This window comes from Cetorhinus maximus, chromosome 26 (assembly GCF_964194155.1).
Source record: "Cetorhinus maximus chromosome 26, sCetMax3.hap1.1, whole genome shotgun sequence".
Taxonomy (NCBI): domain Eukaryota; kingdom Metazoa; phylum Chordata; class Chondrichthyes; order Lamniformes; family Cetorhinidae; genus Cetorhinus; species Cetorhinus maximus.
In genome coordinates this window covers 9,232,856-9,253,676 of record NC_135904.1, presented here as the reverse complement: position 1 = coordinate 9,253,676, position 20,821 = coordinate 9,232,856, and the positions used below count along the sequence as shown (strand labels likewise).

The following is a 20,821-nucleotide window of genomic DNA, read 5'->3' as shown; positions in this document are numbered from 1 at the left end:
GTGCGTATTTATGATCCTAAGGCAAGCCCCTATTAACGATTTATAATTTCCACATATGTGCTCAAACTAGAAGCAATGAAGTGATTTGATATTCAGGCTCAATATGTTTTCTAGTGTAAATTGTGATTTACCTTTTTCTTATATTGTAGCTCTCACAGTGGGATAATTGAAGAGCTCTATTGTTTTTATTACATTGAAATGGTTCAGCTGAATAGTTGATTAATTCAGATAATATAATGTGCAGTAATTAAAAAAAATTCAAATAGAAAATATTTTTATAATGAGGCAATTTGCCACATTCTCTATTTTGACCCAGTTTAAATTCTAAGGTATTTTCTAAGTACAACCCTTTGGAACTATGCACACATTTTTAAGAGCTCATGTCATATAAGTTTGCTTTTAAAAGGCAAAATCCCATTACATTCTCCTGAGTCTTGAGATGGCAATGTTCTTCAATGATAACACAAAAGTCTTCAATCAGCACTACTTTTAACTTTCATTACCATTTCTTTTTTTACTTTATTGAGCCTATAGTATATCCCCCCTAAGAGAGCACTAGTTAGTAGTGAGCAAAAACCTTGTTTTGATTTTATACATGAACTGTCCAAGCTTCAATCATGTTTGTTTAAAACATCATCCACGTCCCTTGAATTAATCATCATAATCATACCTAACCAGAACTCACTCACTCTCGGAATTTACATAACGATCTGCAGTAAGGACTTTACACAGATCCTGCTACCCTTCAATGAGCTTGCATTCTTCAGAACGCATTCCTCAAAAATAAAAAGAAATTGGAAGTAAAATCATGCAAGAATATAAATAAATTTAGAATCAGGAAATACATTAAGTGAGTGCCTTGTGCAGAATGTCAGATGGTAATAGTAAATTAGGTGCAATAGCCGAGCATCCATGGAATCATTGAATGGCTGCATCATGGAAGGAAGCCATTTGGCCCATTGAATCCATGTGGACACTCTGCAAGAGCAATTTAGCTAGTCCCAGTTCCCCACCCTTTCTCTTTTCAGGTGCTTATCCACTTCCCTTTTGAAAGTCGCAATTGAATCTGCCTCCACCACCCTCTACAACATTGTATTCCAGATCCTAATCACTCGCTGTGTTAAAAAAAGTTTTTTTCCTGATGATATTGCCATTGGTTCTTTTGCCAATCACTTTAACTCTGTGTCTTGTGGTTCTCAATACTTCTGTCAAAGGGAACAATTTTTCTCTCTCTCCGCTGTCCAGACCTCCCCCCATGATTTTAAAAACCTCTACCAAATTTCCTCTCAGCCTTCTCTTTAAAGAGAACAACCCTAGCTTTTCTAATCTATATGCCTAGTTGAAGCTTTTCATTCCTGGAACCATTCTCATGAACCTTTTCTGCACTCTCTTTCAAGACTCCAAATCCTTCCTGAAGTGTGGTGCCCTGCATTGGATACAATACTCCAACTGAGGACGAAATAGTGGGGAGAATTTTTCCTATGGCGGGCGGGCTGGCTGGGTGGGAGCAGGTGGGGGCGGGCGCGGAGCTGATCGCTGCCCGTGATTGGCTGCGTACCACCATTTTATGTGGGCAGGCCAATTAACGCTCAGCACAACCTGTGCAGGCGGGGGGAGGAGGGAGAGTATTTGCGCGAAAGAGCGCAGCAATCTCCCTGAGGCACATAGCTGCCTCAGGGAGGTTGAATGGATTAGAAAACTTTTTTTTAAATAAAGTAAAAATTGATTTAAACATGTCCCCTCATGTGACAGCGTCACCTGAGCTGGGACATGTTTATGAAGTTAGGAAAATTTATTTATTTATTTTATAAAAGCTTCAGGAAACCTCATCCCGTCCATGGATGAGGTTTCCTGAAAAACGTGAAGGCCGCTTGGGCTCTTTGCCTGCCCGCCAACCTTAAGGTTGGATGGGCAGCGTTCTTAACAAGTTTAATTACTTTTTTAATGGCTTTAATAGGCAGTTGATAGTTCAGCAGCGGGCGTGCAGCTGCCTCCGGCGTGTGCCTGCCGAATGAAATATAGAGATAACGCGCGACGACATCAGGACGCACACCTGACGTCATCACGAGTCATTTTACACCTCAGTGTGTTGGGCCCGCCCCCACACACCAACGGCAAAATTCTGCCCAATGTTTTATGAATGTCCATCATGACTTACTTGCTTTTTAACTGTCTGTCTCTACTTATAAAGCCTTGGATCACACCTTTTTAAACCACTTCCTCAACCTGCACTGCTCCGTAAATGATTTGTGTACATACACTCTTGGGGGCCTCTGTTCCTGCACCCTCTTTAGAATTGCATCCTATATTTTATATTTCCTCTCCTCACTCGTCCTACCAAAATGCATCACTTCACACTTCTCTGCATTAAGTTTCACCACCTATGTGTCTGCCCATTCCACCAACCCATGTCCTCATGAAGTCTAGCACTGCCCTCCTTTCGGTTCTCAGTACTTTCAAGTTTTGTGTCATCTGCAAAGTTTAAAATTGTGCCCAATACACCCAAATCTTAGTCATTGTTATGTAATCAAGAAAAGCAGTGGTCCTAGTATCGACCCCTGGTGTATTCCACTGTACACCTTCCTCTAGTATATAAAAAATGTATTCACCACTATTCTGTTTCCCGTTATACAGCCAACTTTGTATTCATACTACCACTGTCCTTTTTGTTCCATGGGCTTCAACTTTGCTGGCAAGCCTATTATGTGACACTTTATCAAATACCTTTTTGGTATAGACCTCATCAAAAATCTCAATCAAGTTGATAAAATATGATTTGTCTTTAACAAATCCATGCTGGCTTTCCTTAATTAGTCTACACTTGTCCAAGTGACAGCCCAAATAAGTTTGTAGTAATCCAGACAGACCTGAATAGGCTATGTCATGGGCAGAGAGGTGGCAGATCGAGTTCAGTATGGATATGATATTCAGTAGAGGAAGCGTAAATCCTTATTTAAATATTAAATGGTAATATGCTTGAGATAACAGAGTAGGAAAGAGACCTGAGAGTTTTGATCAATAGGTCATTAGAATCTAGGTTACAGTGTTGGAAAGTAAATAAAATGTTGGGATATATGGCTGTTCATGCGACTTGTAAGTAAGGAGGTGATGTTAATATTGTATCTGGCTTTCGTGAGGCCCTACCTGTAGTGGTTTATTAGTCTATGATATCTCTATGACTGGAAATGTGTAGTTTGGAGGGAATCTGCTAGTGGCTAATGAGGTTAATTCCTGAAGTAGGCAGCTTCATTGTAGAATTCTAGAATGATACATCTCTGAGGGCAGCGAAGATGGAATGCAACTCTCATCAACCAGACCTCCAGGTTTCTCTCCAAGCTTATTCCTGACAGTTCACCTGTGATTAGGAACTCACCATGACAAGAACTTTAATATCTTGCTGTGATTAATATAAAAAGTGCTGTGTCAGAAACATGAATGTGGTAATAATCTCACCTCACGTCTGAGGTCAGTGGAAGGACAATGTAATTTAAAAATAAATGCTGAAAGTATGCAGCAGATGCATCAGAATATGTAAAGAGAGAGAAGAAAATGTTTTACGTAAAACCTTTCCCCAGAACAGAGGTTGTGTATTGGGCATTATCATGAAATGGCACAGGGATGATAGGTCCATTCCCCATTATGCCATCTCAGCTATGAAATTTCCAAGGAGCCCCTGAATGGAGGCTAGATGCCAACCCTATAAGGAAAGAAAATTAGACTGAGTTCCACCATGTTGCTCTTGTGCCATCTCCTGGCAGCTGGCCAGAAACAGAGTCAAAAGTTCCTTATGAATAGATCACCTGATGTGATCATCTGATACTGGACTGTGGCCTGAAAGACAACAATGAGGGAAAAAAATCAGTGGAAGAAAATGCTCCAAGACCATATTGTAATGCCAACCCATTCAAATGCAGGATTGTTTTAAATGTCATCTTTATCAGCAGATTTATTTGGCATATTGGTGCTAATACAATGCAGGATAAATGTCACTTCACCCAAGTTGCCTCAAAACCCTTTTTGTGTAACTTCCTTAATTGATCACCTCAAATTTTCCCTGTTGCTAACGACTAAGACCTAACGACTAATGCTTCATCCTTAACGTATTGAACCTGTGTTTCACTACACAGGCTCCATTTATGTATGGAAATAAGTGCACTATTACATCTATACATATCGTACTAAGCATTTCCTTCTTGATGTAATGATTATCCTCAATGTCAAGATAAAATCTATTATTGCGCTGTTGTTGCTTTTCATAGTATAGGAAGGTTTGTACAAAAAAATGTCATACACACCATTACACTTTCATGAAAATCTAGAGGGTGGAAATGACTGTAATATTTGTGGACAGAACATTTAATGTATTTATGAGTCATTCTTTGGTGCACTGTTTTAATGGTGACATTACCCATTTATTTTAAATTGTTTGACCATCCAGTAAAATAGTGAACAGAGAAATGTAATGCAAATGCATTAAGGGGGCAATTATCAAAGTTCATGCAACTTAATAGGGAGCCTCACCTGCCTGTCATGCTTATCAGGAAATCACTGACACACCCCCATGATTTTCCACCCACCAGTGATTTCCTCGTATACGCAGTCGGTAGGTAAGCACCCCCACCCCACTTCAGTAGCACAAATTTGGAAAATTACCCCTCCATGTACATTCTTTACTATTTGCAAACAGTAATTTTTGGCTTTTGTGGCAACAGTGGATATTATTTATTGAATAGTTTCTCTTGGCTATTGTTTCTTCCTGTTCTATTCCCCCATCTAATCCCAGTGCGTGAAATGCTGAGATTGGTTTATTTTTTTCTAAAGAAATTCAAATGAAGCATTTGATTTAACGGAAAGTATCAGATATGCCAGTAAACCTCTCCTGTGCCTATTTTATCTTTACAGTCCTTGTTCACTCTCTACCCCTTAATTTTTGTCACAAGTCATCGTCTCTGGAGTAAGGTGCGCAGAACAATTTGGCTTTGTTGTATTTTGTTAATTGGCATGTCAGATGTTCCTCAGAGGGCTCCTTTAACATGATTTTTTTTATTGAAGCGGTTTGAGTGATACAGTGGGTTGAGTCAGCAAGGACAAAGGTTTCAGCGAGGAAAAAATGTCTTGAGATAGGTGAGTAACAATCAAAAAAAACACTGACAAGGTCACTGCCATCAAAGTAGCACCAGCAATTGAGGTAGAGAGATAATAGACACACAATGCTAGTGTTAATTCCATTACATCAGCTATTACCAGTCGAAGTGCGACAGTTGAATGCAGAGAGCATCATGCGATTCATTTTGGAAAATGTTTGCAAGAACAAGTTGAATGCCGAAATCAGGTTGTTTGTTTCCTATGCAACTAATTATGTGTATTTGTGGGCTATCTATTGTGTTTGTGCATTTAGATATGTTCATGTTTTTGAGCAGATTTTCACTACTGGTTGTCTTGATGCATAGAGATGTTCAAGAAAATATGTTTCTATTCAATAAAAACATTTATTTATTTCAGTTTCTTACTTTTTTTTACTCACCCTGCCTAGAAGAGACTGATTATTGATGGTATGCAATTCCATGGAGGGCTCACAGCCCTTCAGGATTTTGCCAAATGATTATTCTTCATTTTTGAGCCTACATGATATAGTAATAAGCTATTCAACTGCAAGCAGCATCACTGCCCTACCTAATCCTATCCTCACCTAGCATTCACACCGGCTTGCTTTTGAGCAAGAGTCACTGAATAGCATTTGGGAGCAAGAATTGATTGTTACTTCCTTCAGCCCAAAGACGTTGAGATGAACTAACTCAATACAGACTGGGAATTGAATTCTCTGGTTTGTGTGGCGTACAAAGCCTTTCTGAGTACCCTCTTTGGAGACCCTATACTTTTTCTGTTTAAAGGGTAGCCTTGCTGTTCATACCCCATTTAAAAAATAAAACTCTTAAATATATTTTCTACCTGTCTTTATTTTCCTAATTTTTGTTTAATCAGTGCAAATAGCAATGTTAGATTTAAAACAAAAAATTAGAAAATCACCAGAACGGACAAAAAATATATGAGGTTCACGAATTCCCCTGTGGAATTGCATATCGTCAAGGATCGATCTCTTCTAGGTAGGGTGAGTAAAAAAGTAAGAAACTGAAATAAATAAATGTTTTTATTGAGTAGTTACTTGCACAATAGAATCACAGTTGCTCAGTTGTGACATAGTGCTGGGAAGGCTGAGTGACATTTTTGCACTTGTCTCATTATTGCAGGCTTGAAAACTATTCCAACCATTTTAAAATTAACTGACCATTGTAAAAGGAGCCTTGCCTTTGAGACCTGCAGCATAAACTAGAAAAAACTCCTTTTATATGATTTAAAGTATTCCCTCTTGCTATTTGGTATGTGTAGCTACAATACTGTGTTTAGCTCTCCCACCCTTTGCAAAAAGAAAACCTCAAGGTTACTGTTAGTCAGTGAGTCTAATGAGGACATTAATCCTATGTTTTGTTTCATTATTTAATTTTTGTAAGAGCAGATTTTGAAACCTTTTCTGTCTCTTGCTCCAAAAGTCATAAATTATTCTTATCGTTTGATTTATGGACGTTTAAAGCAACTCTGTTAACTCAAAGCAAATAAATTGTCATTTCTTTAAGCAAGTGTTGACTGATAGAAAAATGCAACAAGAATCCTCTGCACTTGGTATTGAACAAAAAGCAATTCATTGTCTTTGAGGGTGGCTCTATGCTTGGCTTATTAAAATGTATTTCTGGAAATTTAATTTGTATTATTGTTTTTAAGCAATGCAGATGGTACATTATTATATAAAAGCAAAGTGTAAGCGATTTACAATTTAAAAAATGACCGAAGTATCCACATTGGGCACTGACAATTTTGACAACTTTTCAGTGGCACCAGTTTCTGTAATGGGACGCTGTAGACATGAATTGGTAATGATTACGGGTGTCACTAAGTTTATGTTGTGCAAAAATGGCACTTGCACTGGAGAAATTGTAACAAAATGAAGTGATTCAGCTTTGTATCAACATAAACTGTAATGAAGCTTAGAAATCAGCTCAGCCAGATCAGGTTCTAGCAAACCACAATACACCTCAAGGCTGTGCCTTCATGACGTTTCAGCTTTAAACCAGCTACAATAAAAGTGCATCTGATGTGTTGATGTGTCAGTTGTCCTTTAGATACATTAAATTACTTAAAAATGAACTTATATAAATTGTGATATGTTAACACTTTACTTACAGGAAAGCTAACCATTATTTGGATGCTGGTGAAGAAAGCTCTGCATGCATTTACAATTATGCCTAAGCAGAGATCTGCCACTTTGCCTGACCAGAAAGTAGTACATAACTAGCAATATACTTTGAGTGTCTTTAAGCAGGCCCTAAACAGAAATCTGTAATATACCAGCGTCCTAAAACTCAAAATGAGTAATGCAGTGTTATTTCGAATGTTAATGCTAAACACAAAGGTCTCCAAAATCTGGTACCTCTGACTTTTGTCAAGGTGTATATTGACAGGGAGCAGTCACGTGAAATTTCCCATCTAATGCCAAATAGTCCTCTTGTTCACTGATAAATTTATGCTGAGCTTTATTCCCACAATTGCAGATAAGTCCATTATTTATGTGGCATTTCCAAATGTTTCTGCTATAAATATTTTAAAAATTTACTTTAATCTCATGAGACCTGATTATGGTCAAGATTTGATAATTATTCAGAACAAATGAGGATGTTCACTAAAATTGATTTTGCATTGCAAATGATACAAGCATGAATTTGTAAAACTGATGGTTGAGCAAAAATTACATCAATGTGATTACTGTATTTAAAAATAAAGTTTCTATTGGAATGCTCTTACTTTTTCTAAATTAATAGCACAGTAATCTTAAATATACTCCAATAAATTTGATTGAGTATATTTGTGCTTTTTGATGATGTAATGTATGGTAGTGCAGGTATAAATAGACATTTTTCCTGATGACCTGGCAAAAAAGAATGTGCTGCTAATATTGTAATATTTGCAACACACTGCTAATATTGTAATATTTGCAACACTGCTTTGCATTTTTTAAAACCAGGTTTCTTTTTTATGCCATATCAGTAATATTTAGTCAGGATTGAGCAAATTCAGAACAAGAAGTTGGCACTAAATTTACAGGCACTATGCTTTCAACTTTAATTTTTACATAAAATAACTAATAACTATTAAGAATTAATTCTTCGATGGCAGTTTGATATGTGCTTTTGAGAGGAGGTCATTTTAAATTCACAAGAAAATCAAAAGGTGAGGTTATGGAAGAGGTGCAGTGGGTTAGTACATTAGGGACTTAGCATGCAAGTCAGTTCTGTTGGTTTTAAGAGCCCTCCTTGAATTGGGTTTAAGATTTTCTTCAACCCAGAGTGGAATTGAGTGCTGTAGTATGAAACGTTTCATTATAATCAAATTGGCATTTTTGCTTAGCTGGCAGTGATGGATGTGCATGGAGGTATTGTCACAGTGGTACTTTAGGGGAATATTGTCCATTGTGTTAGCCATTCGCCACATGTGGTGAATTGGGAATCCAGGTGTGGAGAATTGCATTTCTGATTGGTAAATAAAATATAAGTAATATGCATAAGTAATAGACAATAGCAACATTGGTCATGTGATTATAATACTCATATTTATATTGCATATGCACATGTACTTCAACCTTTTTTGTATGTTAGTATAATATTAAGGCAAAGAAGCAGAGTATGCCAGCTTTTTTAATGATTGTGAGTGCTTCCTTACTGAATGGCAGTAGATGTTAAGTAAATGTGTCAGCCGTGGCTCAGTTGGTAGTGCACTTGCCCCTGAGTCACAAGTTTCTGGGTTCAAATCTCACTCCAAAGCTTGAGCGCAAAATCAAGGCTGACAACTTCACTACCGAGTGCTGCATTATTGGAGGTGGCATCTTTCGGATGAGACCTTCAACCAAGCCCCATTTGCCTGCTTGGATGTGCGTAAAAGAACCCATGGCACTATTTCAAAGAGCATGAGAGTTATCCCCAGTGTCCTGGCCAATATTTATCCCTCAATTAGCATCACAAAAAAGAGCAATGTGTTAATGGCTAGATAATCAGTTTGTGGGAATTTGCTATGCATATTGGCTGCCACATTTCCTACATTACAACAGTGACCTCACTTCAAAACTACTTTATTAGCTGTAAAGTGCTTTGAGAGTCCTGTTAGACGTGAAAACTGCTTCAAACTCAATTTTTTTTTCAAAAATATGTGTGAAATACATTTGCCAGTATTGTGTGAGTATAAACAGGTGATTTCTAATAAAATTAAAGCATGTGGCCAAAACTGTGTCACCGTAGACACATTTGTGGCTCTACAGCGGTTCCTATTGGACAACGCTGCCCTAGGGGATGCTTTTCTGTATTTCAATTAAGACCATAAAGGGAGTTTTACTCTACATCAAGAGCATCCATTTCCAAATTTAATTCTGTCAGGTACAAAAAGGTTCGATTCCCTGTACTAACATCCTCACCTTGCTGAATGCAAGCATTTATCTTTTATGAAAAAATGTAAAGATGAGAACAAGGGAGATTTGAGGGAACAGCTTTAACTTACTAGCTCTGTTTCTGGCAGGCTCTTTCTAGTATTCAGTCCAAACAGAAACTACATTATAGTGCAATGTTTGCATATAGAACAGGTACTACCCTGTGCTATGGCAGTTATCATTATTATATGCTGGTTCCCAATCCTAGTACAATCTGCCACCAGTCTTCACTCAGTGACATTTTTTATCACAGCACACACACTGTGTTTAGTATGTTTGTGAAATTGTAGGTTATTTCATAGAAATTTCTCAGCATAGAAAGAAAATGTCATTTATTTAGCAAGTTGCATGTCTTCTTGATGTCCAAAGTTCTTCATTACTTCTGAACTGTATTTAGTCAGTCTTGTTTTGTAGCAATATGGTAAGTTTTATCTATGGCCATTTTATGGGGTTTGGTTAAAATGGTAGTGTTTCTTCAGACAGTTTTAGCAGTCAAATCGCTAATGCTGCAATCCTGCCACTGACAATCTGCCAAATAAATTGTATAAAAAATACCTTTTTAAACAAAAACAATAAATGCAGTGTAACCTCTCTCCTTACCCCACAACTATCATTTCCTTTCCGCCCTTTGTTGATATGTTGCCCCTTACCCATTTTCTCTTGAATGTGCTGGCTGCATGGACACCAGAAATCCAGTGCTACGTTGTCCAAGTGACAATTCTTCTTTAGTGAGTTTGGATGCGAAGTATTGGTGATCTGTTCGATTTTTATTGCGGTCCAGTTCCAATACAAACCAATCCCACCCTGAAGCCGTGCTTATTGAAGTCCACCTTTACACATTCTTTTAGTCTCTGGATGATAACGGGGAGCCAGAAATCACTGCAGCCTTTTCTCTTCAAAATCAGGGGTGCTGAAGTAAATTCTAGCATCAACCACCAACCCTGCTAAAATCATTTGCAAATCATATATCAAAGCTTCGATGTTCCTTGTCTATATTGTTTGTGTTGGAGTGGAGGTTTTGGAGCAGGGAGGATGGGGCCACCATTATCATTCTAAAGGCAAATGGGGAAAAGGCAAGGAATTTGTCTTAAAAAGATAGAGCTACCATGCCAGCAAAACTGCTCTGCAAACCTGATGGGCTAAATGCCCTACTCCTCTGCATAAGTGCATGTTCTCAACTACCTGCCCTCAGATCCAGTTGGAGCGATGGAAGAATCACTGAAGCTTTTTCAAAATTGCCTTTTTAAGAAAAAAAATGTTTTAATTACCCTTGGGACAGATGACCGTAAGTATCTTTGTTTTTAATACAAAAAATAATCAAATAGAATATTTTGGAGTATGATTGGTCCTTATATCTTAGTACGTTCCGTGGACTTTAATCATCTACTAAGTAGTTCTGGCTAAATATAGTGCACAAACGCAAAGGTTCTATTGAGGAATAGGGGACAGAGAGTTAATTAAACCTCAAGGCGATAACCAATACAGTATTTTTAATGAACTCAAAAGTTTGCCCCTGTTCCAGAATGTTGTTGCTTTACCATAGCCAATATGAGACTATCACCACATGGTCCCTTTAAGGAAGCACGCTGCATTGCTTTCACAATTTTAAATTAAGACTTTCAAACATGCGACTGTGTCAGGGATTTTGGTCTTCTCGCATCTAATCTGACCGCATTATGATAACTTACCTACTAATTAAAGCTGAAAATGGAAGAGTAATTGCTGTTAAAATACGCTGATATTTTAGTCAATAGGTAATTCATGCTACGAGCACCTTGCATTCTATGTTACTTTGCCCATAAGGATGCTGAAGCCAATTATAATTGTACTGCTGCCCTGTCTGAGATCATATGCACTTGATAGCTCCTAAAAATTATAACTCAGGTTTTTATTTCAAAAGCAGAAGTCATCATAAAGTTCTTGATTAAAATATAATCTTTGATTGTGGTCTTGGCAGAAAAGTAAGTAAACCATGTACAGAAAGGGTTAAAATTCTCTTGGTAGCAGTGCCAAAGTGTAGCAGATGCCTGTAATACATAGCTATGGCCATGGTATTAACAACAGCTGTTCGACTAGAGGCCATCTAAATTAACATTTGGGGGCAGCAATAAACAAAATAACTGTCAAGCCTCTTTTGCAAGTGCCAGCTTTATGCAGATCAAAAGGTTAAAAAAAATTGCAAAAAGAAGCCTGTGTTAAAATTAACTTGGCAGCAACAAGACTCAAAATGATACATTACAATAAAGCCAGGGATATATGCCAAACATTCAAAATAGTGCAATGGTGCACCATCTTCCAGAGGTGCCAAAACACTGATGAAATTGTGGTCTGCCGTTAATTGCAGTTTGCAGTAACATTGGAAGTAGGGGAATGAGAAGAGTAAAGGTACTTGTGCCTTAGGGGAGGGTCATGAATTAATAATTGCCATGTGCCGGATGAGCCCTGTCATAGGAGCAGAAATGAGGAAGTTGCCTCGCAGAGGGCTATCAATCACTCACTGACCATAACTTCCAGTAATTAGTGTATTTTATGGTCACTTGCTTCAGTGGCTCGGAAGCACATATGCTCCAGTCGTGGCTAAACTTTGCTGAAGTAATATTCCAGAATGATTTATCTGCATGCTGCACTGGGATGTAACCCTATATTGGTTGGAGCTTAGAGCTTAGCTGCATGCAAACGGCAGTAAGTGTTAGTTTAGATACATACAATTTACAAAGGTTGAGACCTCCATTCTATTACACTCAGCAGCAATCTCAGTTTATACAGTTAGGCTATAAGGCAAGTATTTTCCTTCCCCTATTCCAAACAAAATGCAGCACCTGGTAAGAGAACAGTCAGTAGATTTATTTTTTAATTACAGTGTTAAAGCATATATTTTAATTGATTTTTTAAAGAAGTTGCTGCATAGCTAATTCAGTCATGAAGTCGTTTTGATTGCACAAAAGGTATCTGTGAAGTGATTAGAGTATATTTCTTCCCAGCCATGATGGTATTAGTGACCCGCCTCCCTCTGTGGTTCCAAACATAAAGCAAATGTCACTTCATCACTTTGTTACTTGCATTTGTGCTGATTCACAGGGGTGAAGATTCTACAGGTTATCAGCTAATGGCTGTTATGCATTAAAAATTGAAGCCACTCTCAACACAGCCCTTTCAAGGCTTTGCTCTTAAGCCCTGGACAGTTTCCTCAAGTGCAGCTGTGAACTAGCTGCTGAAGATTAAATTAATTTGTAATGCTTTCTTGTCCTTCCTCTGTAAATCCTGCACATTTAATAGAAACACCGCTTCAAGTTGGCTCTGTACTTTCTAGACTGTGCCATGACCTTTTGTTGTCAAGTTAACCTCACAAGCATCTTGTTTTCACTTCAGAGAAACAAAGGCTTTTCAATCCATTTGGATTTTACCACTGTAGAAAGATAAGAGAATTGATTTGGGATTAGTAATAAATCACATCACTACTCTGAAGTATTAAATATGATATGTTGGCTTGACAGACTTGAACAGGCAATTTAAATATGCCATTTCACTGAACTATTCTTGGTATATGTAATATATGAATTACCATATTCAAATCTTCAGAAATTCCCTAAAGTGGGGGCATATTAGACACTGATATTAAATGGGCAATTCCACACAGATGCCATAGGTGATTACTATGAAAAATACACCTCTGCCAGGCATACTGCAGTTGTGGGTACCCTTCTGATATTGGAGCGAAGGCATCATTTTGGGACAAACTTGAAGGGTCTTTACTTTGTAATTTCCTCTGCTGTTTCTGACCTGGAAATAATTAATACCTATTCTCCATGTTTGAAATAGCAAGTGTTCTATTTCCCAGCACCAATATCATTCACCTAAAAAGAGGGCAAATAGAATCACGCTATAAATTAAAAGTTGCCTTTTATAAAAGTTAATTTTTGCAATTATAATCTTTCTAAACTAGTTTCCCATAATCTTGTAAAATGTAAATACTTTTTAGTTTAACTTTGACATTAGTTACAGATATTTTATATTTCTTAGCCTTATGTATTTTCTACTATACTTTGCCCATTAAAATGCCTTTGACGTTTTGTATATAACAGATTTAACATCAGGTTGTGTTGCAGCGCCTGACATTATATGAACCAACTATAATTTTATGTCATGATCTCCAAGGCATTGTTTATCATCTGGGACACTGGTGTAATGTTTAGCTGTTAACCTGGGCTGTGCCTTTAGGATCACTGCTTTATATAAATCGTTGAGGTAAATTAAAGAGCAGATGTAGTTAATTGTAAATTGCAGGTTTCGGTTAATAACTGACTTTCTCCCTTTTTATAGATCATTTTACATCTGTAACAATGGGCTGGATTTATGTGCCTCTGCCAGGCGTATTTTCAGAAGAGGGGACATGTAAAAAATGATGGGTGCCCAGCCCACCACCTTTCCGCCCACCCCCGAGCTGCCATCTATAATATGCTAGGTGGACAGGCACCTAAATTGACACTCGCCAGCCATACTTAAATTAATAGTTAAAGATCAATTAGACTTGTTAGCAAGCCTATTGACGGGGATAATACACTGCCCACGTCATAATACAGTTGGCGTGGGGAAGCGGGCAGGCGTGGGAAGGCCTTTGTTTGTGGAAAAATGGCAGGAGGTGGGCTACAACATTTGGGGGGGTGCCCTGTGGACATCGGGGAGGCAACCCGCCGAGATGTCACCCCCTCCTTCCTTCCTCGCCACCTGCCCTCCAAAATCTACCCCCCTCTCTCCCTTCCCTGGGTTCTTGATTCCCTCCCCCATCCTAAACTCCCGCAACTTATCTGGTTCCGGCAGCCATACATCTCCTGCATTCTCCTTCATGCAGTCCCAGCAGAGCCCACTACTGAGTTTTAGTGCTGCCAGGCTTGCTGATTAGCTGGCAGCTCTTGAGGACAGAACTACCTCCCACTGAGGGGTGGAAGTCCCACTCTGAGCCATGCCCGGAGCATTTTAAGCCTGAGGGGCAGGTTTCTTTATGGTGGGTCGGCTGCTGGCTGACTTTCCTTGCGGGGAGGTGAGCAGCCTGCCCCGTGTAAAATCCAGCCCAATGTCTGATTTCTAGAGTATAGCAGATACATTCTAGATGCAAGACTTTTATTTACATTCACAGCTAATGATTTTTTCAAAATGTAGTCATTGCTGTTGTAGGCAATACAGTAGCTAATTTATGCAAAGCAAAGTCCCAAAAATAATAAAGATAAGTTGAACTGAGGGATAATTACTGAGCAGGACAGTGGGAGGTTTTCTTTGCTGTTCTTCAAATGGTGCTACCTGAGAAAGCAGTGTTATGATCTCCGTAGAAACCATTAGCTTTTTTAAAAAAAAAATTGAATTTCCAGTTAATAGTTGAAAGGATGACACAAGATTTCACAATTTAAGCCTTTTACTATAATAGAGAAACTAAAAACACTGTTGACTAAACACTACTTTTGAGGCAGCTGTTGACTAAACACTACTTTTGTAGGTGGCTTACGCTTTAAACTTCAGAACTGAACTTTCCCGTTTTAGCTATTGCACAGCAGAAAGAAAAGCAATTCACAGGTATACATTACACTATCTTTTAAGTAGTCATTCCATTTTCCTGGACAAAGTCCTGGAAAATGGTCTACAAAGATTTACTTCCTTTCGTTTCTTTTCCCAGCCTGGTAACTTGTAATCCCAGAACTGTCTTTCCTGGTGAGGATTTTCCTAGAGATTCCTCCTTTTAGCTAAAGCTAGGTGAATCTTTCACTCTCATTTAAATCCTCACGAATTTGGTCATTTCAGTCCAAGCGCAAGATCCCACCCGCAATCCTGCTCAGTGAACCTTAGAGACCTTTGGCCTATAGCTGCTCTCCCTCTCTCCCAGATCCTGGCAGACTAACCTATGCATGTGAGTTTCAGGGGTATCTTAGGAACTTTCTCCTCTTGAAGCCCATCTCCAAGGCAACGTGAATCACATGGGCATTGTATCCAGGTTGAAATCCTGATCAGCTATTCTACTACCTTGGAATTAAATGGATAGTCTAAAGATTAACTGTTTACAACCTGACATTCTCAACACTTTCCTGGGACTTTGGAGACTAGCAGTCTAACCACTGTAAACATAGATGGTGTTGCTGCCATTGGATCCAAGTGCAAACATCTTACATCTTCCAAGCAAACAACCCTGGCCTCCCTTTAATCTTTAGCTGACTTCAGAACAGGTCACAAGAGGCCTTTTCATTTTACTCTAAAGTAAGACACAGTCCCAAACATAACAATCTTATAAATCTCATATTTGTAACAGCTGACAAGCCTTGGTTTAACATCTCATCCAAAAGATAGCATCTCTAATGGTATCCTATTGAGGTGTCAGCTTAGATTAAGTCCTGGAATGGCACTTCAACCTTCTAATGTAGAAGTGGGTGTGCTACATGGACACCATGGCTTTTGAAGTCAATTGTAAGATGTATTCTGTGCCTTCCTCACATCAGTTATATTTTAAGATCAGACTTTTTTTTTTAATTTCACAGAAATGTGCATGAAAATTTAAGACAGAATGCATGTTGGACATTTCATTTTTGTTTTAAAAGAATTGGCCTCCCAAGGCATTACGCATGGAGAGTCAAGACTAAGTGTGGTCTTAAATTGAATCAGGGTTAGATGGCAGTGGATAATTATATCAGGGCATGTGAAAATAAAGATACCCATTTTAAATTCATACATTCTGTCCTTATTTTTATAGATTTTCCATCATAAATTCTTTTGTCTACATTTATAATGAAAACTACTTATTTGAACTTGCCAGATTGTATCTGCACGCTCCTGCCAGTGAGGGTGCCTACTGCAATGCCCTCATAATAGGAGGGTATAACATCAATTTCCATTATAAATCTAGACACAGGAATTTATAATGGTAGAAGTTGACTTTTTTATATATAGATATATTTGAGAATCAAACTAAAATGTAACCAGTTTTGAAGCCAACTCAAAAGCCACAGCACCCTATTTTTAGTGTAGGATGTGGAAAGGGGGCTAGGTAGAGGCCAAAGTGCCTTTCCCCATGAGAGAGAGGTTGTCAGGATGAATAAACCTCTCAAGTGTTTCCCTCTCACTGGTACAACAGGAAATATTAACAGAGGCCTGGGATTAATTTATGTTTCCATGCCGCTTGGGTGAAATTAACCAGGTAGGCCAAAGATAGTGTGAAAAAAAATGTGTGCTGTTGGCTTGCTCATGCACATGATGAGAAAGAAATGAAGACTTGCTTAACATTTTATTGGGCTCTCAGAAACTCCCAACATATCTCGTATGTAATTAATTACTTCAAAAGAGCACCTGTTGTTGTTTCCTAGGCAAACACAGCCATTATGATCTGCAGGCTCGGGGTGGGCAAAAACCAAGAATGAGCTATGTGACCAATTGGTTTACTTTTGTTGCGTGGTAATTGAGGGAGTAATATTGGTCAAGACTGTGAAAACTACCTTCTTTAGTGATCTATCTGAGCAAGAATATAGGCATCCTCCCCATTATCTCCCCACATATATGCTATAATGGTATTATTAGATTGGTGACTGAGAAACGTTTTCAGTTCGTAAACTTGAAGTGTGAAAAAAGTCAGTGTTACAACTATAGATTTTTCCTGAATACTGATCATGTTTTAAGAGAGCATTTTGAGCTTTGTAATAGGATGTAATGTGGTTACAGACTTCATTGTGGAAGCAGTTTTAGATAATAGTAACACAGAAGAATTTCACAACATTAAAGGACTCTGGCTTCCTTACTAGCTCAGTTGGTAAAGACTGTGTGCAACAGAGCTATGTAGACTTGGTTTGATTTGCAGTTTGCACTGGTTTTTACCAGTGGCAGGTGACCCTCTGCCGTGTGGGGAGACGGCCTGATAAACACTGGTGGTGTCTCTGCAGGTTCGGAGTGGGCAGGTGGGGTTGAGCCCTCCCACGGGCAACCTGTGGTCCACGGAGGGGCCCCCTTGTGCATACCAACCATTCCCCACACCACTTATCACCCCCCCCAACAACCTTCCTGCTCACCCAGGGCCTGCCTGACTTGTCTCGCAGACCCCACCCACTTACCTTGTTCCAAGGGCAGCATACATGCTGCCTTTCCAGCTGAGTGCAGTCCCAGCAATGGCCACCACTCTCACCACAACCTTCTCAAGGGCGATTAGGGATGGGCAATAAATGCTGGCCTAGCCGGCAACCCACATATCCCATGAACGAATAAACAAAATACTGAAGGGCAGCTGATTTTCCGATTGGATGGCAGCTCTTGGAGGTCGATTATCGTCCCTTAAAGGGATGGGGAACCCCAACAGCAGCTTATTAGCTGCCTGTTGCCACACAATCTGGTTGGGCCTCCTTGAAATGGCTGAGGCAAGGTTACCTCGGTTTCCCAGCCCGTCACCCAGGCCACTGCCGCCCCAACAAAATCCAACCCTCTGTGCACTTGTGAAGAGTAGGATAAGACAACAAAGTGGCGAATTTGTGATTTCAGAGATGCTCCTGCATGCTGGATGTCTCATTTTAGAGATGTAAAAGTTACCAAAAAATGTATATGCATTTTCTGACTTGATCGTCCATTGATGTATTGGTTTGAGTTTCCAGAATGCTGGTGGTGGCCAAGAGCACACATTAGTGGACTAAATTGTTTTACCTTAACATAGGGTGCTCTCAGCCACAATACACAAAACTCCACATATTTCTTATTATTTATATGGTAATGATCTTAAAAGTATTCAGCAACAAAGTATTTTATTTTCTTGAAGTGCTTCTTGCATTATCCCATAATGCACTCTAGTTAGCTATTCACATTCCAGGAAATGGCCTGTAGCATTTGATGTTTTAATGATATTGTAGTAAGCTTCCTTTACCCACTTTCACTGAAACAGATAAAACTTGCACCGTTCCTCTGTAACACTGGAAAAAAATGTATTCATATGTCTGCAAAAGCTGTGATTTGGACTCAGAAGCGGAACGGTGGTTGATAATTTTCATCAGGGCTGCATCCTTATGGAGATACAGCCTCTTTCAACCCCTGGTGATACAGAAACAGGGAAAATTAAGAAGGACATTAGAGCTTCATTAAATCTGAAGCACATTTAGTACAGTGAAATATCTGCAGGCTATTTCTAAGAAGATTACATACTATGCTATGTGTTCCCTTTTCTTTTAAAATAGCTCAGTGTAGGAATTTATCCTTGATTAAAATAAAATCCAATATTAGACATGTTTAAATTATCTTTTTTAAAGAAGTTTTACATTTTGGAAGTGATTTTAAAAATAAAATTATGAAGTGTTAATTTCATTTATTTTTTTTTTTAATGGTAGAATTCAAGCTCTTGTTTTACAGTGAGACTATGCCCCACATGCAGATCCATAACTAGACAAATATTATTTCCTTTTGCAGCTTGCTCTTGGGAGGTTTCCATATCCTCAGGTAAGATTGTTCATTACTGGCTTTTGCCACCATGACATTCATCCCTATGTATGAAGGTACAAGGGAGCAATCCTGAAAGTTTGTGCCACATACAAATAAAGCTGCAGTGTTAAATTGAAATAAGCTATCTGTCCAATGCTATAGAAACCACTTTTTATCCCCTCTTTCTCCCTCCCCAGCAACCCCTCCCAGCTGTGGTCTGTATAGAGTAAACAGTCTTTGGCTTGTCTGATTTAAAAGTCTTGTCGGCCTACACTCTTTGCGCATCCATTAACTTGTTATTATTATGCAAATAAGAATTGTATTACACATACAAATATATGCATGGTTAGATTGTGTGTGTGTGTGTTACAAACATGCTTACTGAATAATCAGCTCAGATTTGCTCCTCTTGCTGATATTTTCTTTTCTGTTCACTCTCCATCGAAGTTTTTTTTAAATTATGACAATGACTCTTGTATCTGTTTTTGAAGGATTTCCAATGGCTGTTGCATATTATACGGCTAAGCAGGTTGATTCAAGTCAGCATATTAACCAAGTGTATGATGGATTGAATATTACATATATGATTTACTGGTGCAAGTGTAAGAGATTTTGCTTCCCTTTCCATAAAAAGGAAGGAGGGGGAAAAAATGACTGACTTCTCTTAGGTTGTGAAACCAGGCCAGGTTAATAAATTACATTGAAATGACCCGAAGTAAAAATAACTTCTGTGCAAATAGTGCCCCTGGTATTGTAAAGCTTTGAATGTTTTCACACCCCATTAATTTATTACTTCTCTTTCTTCATCTTTAAATTTCATTTTTTTAACATTCAGACTCCCTGCTGCAGTAGTGATTTTCATCTTGTTGTTAATTTTCCCTGCTCCATATGGAGCTCCAGACATTTCACCTGGAGGCTGTACTAGATTTTGCTGTAGTGATCGCACTTCCGGAGGCCAAAACTGTCAGTTAAGGTTCCTGGTGCATCTGTCTGCACCAGGCATTTTTTGCTGGCACCAAGAGTGTGAATAACAAATTGGATGCACCTGAGATTTGGATGATTAGTGTGTTTGTGTATCAGTGCTATGTATGTACTCCTTGTAAGCAGATAGCTCTGGGGGGACCTAAATAGCCGCCATAGGTGGAACTGTACTCAAACCTTACATTTGGCTTCGCCGAGTACGCTGTAAACATCCCTCACATTAAGAGGCTCGAAATATTTCATCCTGCTTTGTCATTGATTAGAAAAGAGTCTTTAATTTCATTTCACCCCATGTTGTGATTAATTTGCATTCTTTGTCAGAAGTTAATGAAGTTTTTTACGGTTCACACTGAAAATCCTTGAAGACATCTTATTTGATCTTCTGTTTATACAACCGCCGGCAGATGCTGTTTTGATTGATAGCACACTTTCATTCCCCAAGTTATTTTAAGCAACTGCTCCGTTTTGAATACAATATATAGATACTTTTTTTTCCCTTTTTTTCTCATCGGGGGAAAAAAATAACAGGAATTTATGCTAAAAACTGACACTAGCCTTTGGGAGGTTAGTCTCCTCTGTTGCTACTTAAAAATGTTTTTGGTCTTCATGTAGCTCTAATTTAATGAAAAGTAAAAGTTTGCTGAATAGATGTCGAGTACTAATTGGAGTCAATGCAGGACAATCCCTGAAGTGGCTTGTACCAGGGTTTCTTCCTTCCTTTTGAATATAATCCATATTATTGACACTACTTGCCCTGAACATTTTCATTCAGATGCAGACAACTCATCAAGGATTTAAATGCTTGTTTGACTTGGAAACTGCAGTTGCAAATTAAAAAAATGTTTTTTTTTTAAATTGACACCTTTTAGAATTTTAAATAAATCCTTATTT

General features: G+C 38.5%; 1 protein-coding gene across 8 annotated transcripts in view; it reads left to right on the top strand.

Moving 5' to 3' along the window:
* Positions 1-20,821, top strand: part of map2k5 (mitogen-activated protein kinase kinase 5) — a 265,564-nt gene that overhangs the window by 185,147 nt on the left and 59,596 nt on the right. For 6 of the 8 annotated variants that reach the window (XM_078530080.1, XM_078530077.1, XM_078530075.1 and 3 more), the window contains one exon: positions 18,938-18,967. The exons of the other annotated variants lie outside the window; for them this stretch is intronic. In XM_078530080.1, the coding sequence (XP_078386206.1) occupies positions 18,938-18,967 (30 nt within the window). The remainder of the gene's footprint in view (positions 1-18,937; positions 18,968-20,821) is intronic. 8 annotated transcript variants of the gene reach the window in all.